Source organism: Limulus polyphemus, unplaced genomic scaffold (assembly GCF_000517525.1).
Source record: "Limulus polyphemus unplaced genomic scaffold, Limulus_polyphemus-2.1.2 Scaffold2298, whole genome shotgun sequence".
In the NCBI taxonomy this organism is placed as follows: Eukaryota; Metazoa; Arthropoda; class Merostomata; order Xiphosura; family Limulidae; genus Limulus; species Limulus polyphemus.
Genome location: NW_013667908.1, coordinates 131,954 through 139,179, shown reverse-complemented (window position 1 = coordinate 139,179; position 7,226 = coordinate 131,954). Strand labels below are relative to the sequence as shown.

Below are 7,226 nucleotides of genomic sequence, written 5' to 3'. Positions count from 1 at the left end.
GTAGACAGTGAGTAATTGATCTGCGGTCAGAAGTATTATTGACGTTCGTTGTTACAGCGTTTTATTTAGCGCGATTGTTGAAGTTGAGTGTATCGGTAAAGTTGTATTCGGAAAGAATAAACCAGTTTTATTAAGTAAAGAACTTGTGTCGCTAAAGTTTCGTCGGAACGAAGTTACGGAAAGTTAATTAACAAACGGAGACGTAACAATATCATTTCAAGCAGTACAGTCTCCTTTCTTAAAACTGCGTCAGTCAACAACATTAAGTTAAGAAAAAACTGTTTAACGACTTTCCAAATGGCTGGGATGAGATTAAATACATTGATGATAGTTTTAAGATGCATCTTCTTTTTTTCAAAAACACAAAAAAGCATATATAGAGATTTAAATGACACAATTTATAGAAAGAATAATATCAAAAGTTATAGAATGGCATAGGCTGGACGAATCTCGAGTAAATGCAGCTTCTTTCTATAATCCTGATAAACTTGTCGAAATAACGGTAAATTAACATTATTTACTTATTTTATTTGGTCAAACTGTGGTAAATGACCGTCACTCTTATAGCACAATCACGCCACCAAAATGCCGAACGCTTTTTGAGAGCAACAGTTTGTGAATAATGAAACCTCGGATTTTGCAAGCGACTTCTCGCTAACTCTCACTGCCGTTTTGTGGTCTACCTTAAAAATACGGTTAATTTATGCGATTCTTCTGTTCGTAGCATGGCTGTATGTATTCTGTGATCTGTCCAAAACTATACCAGTATTTATACGTCGGAGTTAGTTGTATATAAATATCATGAAGATCGCCAATCTGTATTCTCAAAGAGGGGGAGGGATCGTATGTATACTTATCTGTATTGGCTGTGTACATTTAATATTTCCCTTAGCTTATTTTTGAAAGACTCATGCTTTGAACTCATTAGCGGTGAGTTTCGTTTTTTTTTCCCTATAATTATTTACGGCTAGCTAAAATTAGTGATATTGTTGTTAATTTAACATTAAATGATGAAGATGTTTCTCCAGGAATATTTAGAATAAACTCTGAAATTTTGTGTGAAGGATCCTAATTTTTATTTTAGATTTTTATCCATTTGTAGTTAAACACAATGCTATTTAATGGGCTACCTGTGCTGTGTCCATCACGGGTATTGCAACCCGATTTCTGTTGTCACAAGGCTTCAGACTTACCGCTGTGCCACTAGGGGAGGGCCTTACTTTAGGTAATGAAATCTAAGAAAAAAACTGAAGTTCATGTTTAGCTGCTAAGTTAGCCTGCTTATTCTAATCTTACCCTGAAAAATATTGATCATCCCGATGGTCTTTTGAATAAAATTCGTTATATGATATACGTTTGTTAATGGCATCTTTGTGCTTTAACAAATCAAATCAGCTTTTACGTTTTGGAATAGCTTAATATGTAACGACTCTGCAACACCTTCATTTATTTGGTAATTAGCTTGTGTTCTAGTTTGGTTTTCTTTTTTTAAATAAGATTTTTTCTGATAATGCCTTTGTTCGTTATTTAAGGAAAATAGACAATAAAAGTACTAAGTTTATTGCTGGCGATTCAACGCTTTTGACTAAACTTTTAAATGGTAAAGAAAAATTATCAGTCCTAAATTATATAAAATTACATGTCTTTATAAAATCCATCACTCTATTTCTATTTCAAATAAATTGCTATACCATATTAAGCTTCCATATGATAATACTTACCGCCAAATAAAACTGCGAGAACAAGAACCAAGTTTCCTATTGAAAGATATTTTAAACAGTCTTTTTCTTCCTGCTCTGCTTCTTCTCGAGCACAAATTACTGCATCAGTGAAATTTCTGATCTTTCCTGAGGATGTTAAACAATATTAGTGAAAGACATTTCTGCAACAGATTCCACACAATATTTGAAATTTTATATGTTCAGATAGAGACTTTCAAGTCATTGTTTTCAGCACAAAGAAATCACGAGATACACTGTGTTTGTTGAAAAGTAACCCACAACAGTGGCTATACAACACATACACTTCAACAGGTAAAAATTGTAAACTCCTTTGACAAAAGTATCCAGATATGTACGTAGTTACAGAGAGACTTCTAATGCATGATCACTGTCCTAATGTGGTGTATTTTTTGTTTGTTTTTTCTAAAAGGAAGCTCGGCTATTTTATGATAATGAAAGTATTTGGTTTAACTTTTCGAAACATTTACTTCAGGTAGATTCAAACATGTTCTATACATGTAAGATTTGAGATTTTACAGGACCATCCTAAAGTATAAGTATTATTATTACTTTGAAACCAGGTATTGGTTATACCTGCTTTTATTCACAAAGAACATTAGCCTGTTGAATTTGTTTGTTTGTTTGTTATTAATTTCGCGCAAAGCTACACGAGGGCTATCTGCGCTAGCCGTCCATAATTTAGCAGTGTAAGACTAGCCAACTCTTGGGCTACTCTTTTTACCAACGAATAATGTGACTGACCGTCACATTATAACGCACCCACGACTGAAAGGGCGAAAATGTTTGGTGTGACGGGGATTCGAATCTGCGACCCGCAGATTGCGAGTCGAGCTTAATAAACTTAGTCAAATATTTTGCCTGGCAGGAGAATGTTGTCGGTTATAAAGTTAACCATTTTTTAAAGAAATTTTTCTGAACTATTTTTGTACCAGGTAGCTTGTAGGTCTACGAGTGTTTTAGTGACATGATCCCTAATAAAATACGAGTCACCAAAATATAAACAAAACTACTATAAAAATTGCAATTAATCCCACTAGTTTTTGCTGGGCTTTCCTGTGTACCTTAAAGGAAAAAAAAAGTAATTTCACCCAGTTTGTTTCATCACAATGATTGTTGTAACTGTTAAAAGCATAAACTTACTCATTATGGTGGAATATGTAGACCCCACTGGTAGTGAGTTGTTAACAAACGGGTAAGTAATTTCAAGGTTAAGGTACAACGTGGATAGAATAATGGTCACGCACAAACTTAACTCTGCTTTCTTTACTTATAGATGACATCTCATATTTGATCCTGAATAAGATTAAAAAAAGATAATGAACCATTATCAACTTTATTTGCTCACCATCTTCATATGTTTTACAGTGTTCGGTGTACTGCTTCTGTATGACATCCAAAAACTCTCGATAGGCCTTCTTGACTTTCCATTCTCGGTGGAGAAAAAATAATCTCAGGGCTGGGAAAAAGTCACTAGGAAGACCATTTCTGAGCTCCCAATAGATAACTTCTGGAGCATTTTTGATGACAATAAAATCAGGATCAGATGCATGAAACCTAAAAAGGTTAGACAATTTTTATTTACATGTTGGGAGTGTCTTTACCACTGATTATGACACATGAACAAATGTATAGCCTCATGAACTACGACGTCTTTAATCAACAGTGGTCACTCACTATGGTTTCTGTACATACTATATTTTTCAGAGACTAACAAAAACTGATGCAATAAAAGAGAGAGCTGACAGTTGTTAGATTTATAAAAAGAGCTAATTTTCAATAGGGTTGTTTGTTTGCTTGTTTTAAGCGAGAAACTGCGCGATAGACTTTCTGCGCTGTACCCATCGGCCTTTTACTCAGTTCCAGGAAAAGTACGATAAACCATTACCAACACATATTAATGAACCTATAATATGAGTGGATTAACCAAGTAGCAACTTATGTTGCTTCAAGAAAATTATAATTATTTTATAGATGTTTGTTTCGATTTTCGCATTTTGATGTGACAGACTTATAGGGAAGGAAGCTAGTCAACACTATCCACCACAAACTCTAATCGAATAGTGGGATTTGATCGTCACTCTTATAACGCACACAGCCCCAAAGTGCTGTTTTGCGTTAACGGGATCCACAGTCTGTCATGTCAAGTATTGGGCCACGTTCGTCCTTACAGGTGAGAATAGTTTATATAAGCAATGTTATGACCATAATTATATGTCCTTAATATCAGAAGTTAAAACCATGGTACTGAGTCATTGTTTAGTTTAATAATAGTAACCCTATCTTCTGTTACCGATGACTAGCTTCTTTATAGGCAGTGCGATAACAGCTTAATATATATAAAAGTACAATATTAAACTCCGTCCATTTTTGCACAAATTTTGTATGCGTGTATTTTGTTACGGTTAATCGTATGCTGTTAATTTCCCGAGGAAGAGCGAGGGTATATGTTGTTGATATGTTTGTTTTGAATTTCGCACAAAGCTACACGAGGGCTATCTACGCTAGCCGTCCATAATTTAGCAGTGTAAGACTAGAGGGAAGGCCACCCATCGCCAACTCTTGGTGGGATTGACTGTCACATTATAACGCCCCCACGGCTGAAAGAGAAATGGTGGGATGCGGATTCGAACCAGCGACCCGCAGATTGCGAGTCGAGTACTATAACCAATCGGCCATGCCGGGCCCTGTCATTGATATGGTACGGGTCTTATAGGTCCTTGATCGACTTTAAAGCAGTAGAATCTTTTATGAGGCGAGTGTAGCCATACGATGCTTAAACATTAAAAACAACTTAACAGTCGGGTATTTCTATACATCATAAATATCAAAGTAACATACTATAAACAAACAGGTATAAATGAAAACAATTATCTAATAAAACTTATGTTGTTAGTGTTAACTTTTATATTATCATTGAGATTTTAGATTCAAAACTGGATTAACATTACAGTGCAGCGATTTTCCTTCATCACTATATTTTGACCTAAACCCGATTATCTAACAGAAAACTAGTAAAGAAATGGACGGGCCATCACCTCCATTCTCTGTGTACTATAAATTAATATGTGCGCTAAGTCCAAGAATTAAAAGCGAAGAGGACCATAAAATTAAAGGGGATATTTGTAATGAATGCCTTCAACAATAGCTTAATACAAAATATCAACTCACCTCAAATGATTTATAGTTTTCAGAGTCGTATCAGTACTTGAAAAAAAACCATCAACTTCTGAATTGGCATTTATAAAATGCCTATGGATATACTGTATAACCATATTTTACCATGTATTGCTAGTTATCAATACTAGGTAGTAAAAAGGTAACAATGGGTATTTCAACAACTATCCCACATGTACAGGCGTTGGTCAAATGAATGACCTTTGTCGAAGGATCCACGAAGATAGTCGAATATATTTAATTTGAAGATTTAGGTGGTTTGGTATGTATTCCCAAGAGAGTGTTGTAAATATTAACCTACCGTTTTTTATTTCAGATGCCTAGATTATATTCTAAAAACTTACTTTTTCCCAAATGCTATTCCTGCAAGAATGTTTGAGACTATCAATCTTGCATGCTCTAGCGGATCAAAAGGCATTTTTTCTTCCAACATCCGGTCAACTGCTTCATCTACAAGTTCTGGCACCAAGTTGGCAAGCTTTTCACTCATCACGTACTTCCTGCAACGTAAACGATTATCAAAAGGGCTAACTAATCACTTCACTTACTATTCAAAACGGAAGATCAAATGGCCTTCCATCATTTAAGCGAAGAAGATACTGAGTAGCGAGTGAGTACTGCAACTAATAACTGATGAGAGAGTTCTCACAGAGTCCAGAGATTAATTTTATAATAATATTAATAATATTACCTTTAAATATTCTAAGTTACTGGGTTTTCAACTTGGATTACTCTGGGATTAAATAATGTCCCTTAGAATTGGGGAAAATCATTAAAGTTTGATTTTGGTATTCGACAAAAAAAAAAACTGTCTGAAATCGAATAAAGTACACTTAATTTTCACAACAGTTACCAATAGAAAAACTTATTGAGATATCACGTTTTCCTGCGTAAGTTATATACATATTAAAAAAACTGCGATAACAAAATGTAAGTAACGCTAACTTTGAGTGAACGAATGTAAACTCTCATATAAGAACCTTATAAATTAAGGTTTAAGTTAATTACCTAACTGTTATTTGAAGAGATTTAACAACTGAGATAGAGGAGAAAAAACCAACACTTGTTCTACTTGTTTGTAATTGCTTACACAGCCTTGAAGTTAAAAAAATAAACTAATTGCACAAAAACCGAAAGAATTTTATAACTAAAACAAATTTTACCAAGCAACACATAATAACTCTAACGCTAAGAAAAAAACTTGTCCTTCCAAGATGAAAGTTATTCGTTATTGGGATTTCACCTATATAAGCCCCCCAGTGGCACAGCGGTATGTCTGCGGACTTACAACGCTAGAAACCGGGTTTCGATACCCATGGTGGGCAGAGCACAGATAGCCCATTGTGTAGCTTTGTGCTTAACTACAAACAACATCACCTATATATATTTATACATATTCCTTTGGGAGTTATAGGTGCCATACAGACTTGTTGGCAAATAGAATTTGATAATTGTGAAAATGAAAATCTTTCCAATGTTCTACGTTTTGATACGCAGAAAGTTCTCGTTTTATTCCAGTTATTGGTGTTTGTTTGTTGTTAAGAGCAAAGTTATATGCAATGGGTTATCTGTACTGCGCCCACCACAGGTATCGAAACCCAGTTGTTAGTATTATAAGCCTTCAGACTTATCGCTGAGCCACTAGAGGGGGGTCCACTTTTTAAAAATAAATAAAACTGACGCAATCACGTTCTGGAATTAGGTCTATATAACACAAAAGTATGTTGAAAGTCACCACACACTAACTGAACGGTATCTGTTTGTTTTTGAATTTCGCGCAAAGCTACACGAGTGCTATCTGCGCTAGCCGTCCCTAATTTAGCAGTGTAAGACTAGAGGGAAGGCAGCTAGTCATTACCACCCACCGCCAAATCTTGGCTACTCTTTTACCAACGAATAGTGGGATTGGTCGTCACATTATAACGCCCACACGGCTGAAAGGGCGACCCTCAGATTGCGAGTTGAGTACCTTAACCACCTGGCCATGCCGGGTCGAACGGTATCTGAATACACGCTCAACATATGATTGTTTTCCATAATTATGTTTTTTTTTTCGTTTGTTTCTTTGGAATTTTGCGCAAAGCTACCCGAGTATATTTTCGAACCTCAACTTACCTCATTCTAGGATTGCTTTTCTTAATACTCTTGACATTAATAACAGACTATGTTATCAAGAATTCAGCTTTTTTTTATAATACATATTACGACACTGTTACAAAAAACACACAATATACTTCTTCATGAAGCGCCCCAAACCCCCCCCCCCCATCCCCAAACAAATAACTTTTCTATATCCTGCACCTATATTAC

The 7,226-nt window shown here is 35.3% G+C and overlaps 1 protein-coding gene across 3 annotated transcripts in view; it reads right to left on the bottom strand.

The window, feature by feature from the left end:
• The window catches only part of LOC106466549 (cytochrome P450 1A1-like), a 43,044-nt gene that overhangs the window by 13,540 nt on the left and 22,278 nt on the right, over positions 1-7,226 (bottom strand). For 2 of the 3 annotated variants that reach the window (XM_013926841.2, XM_022394583.1), the window contains 3 exons: positions 5,261-5,416; positions 3,088-3,296; positions 1,722-1,847 (listed from right to left, as the gene is read on the bottom strand). In XM_013926841.2, the coding sequence (XP_013782295.1) occupies positions 1,722-1,847; positions 3,088-3,296; positions 5,261-5,416 (491 nt within the window). The remainder of the gene's footprint in view (positions 1-1,721; positions 1,848-3,087; positions 3,297-5,260; positions 5,417-7,226) is intronic. The other variant, XM_022394584.1, reaches the window with a different exon arrangement.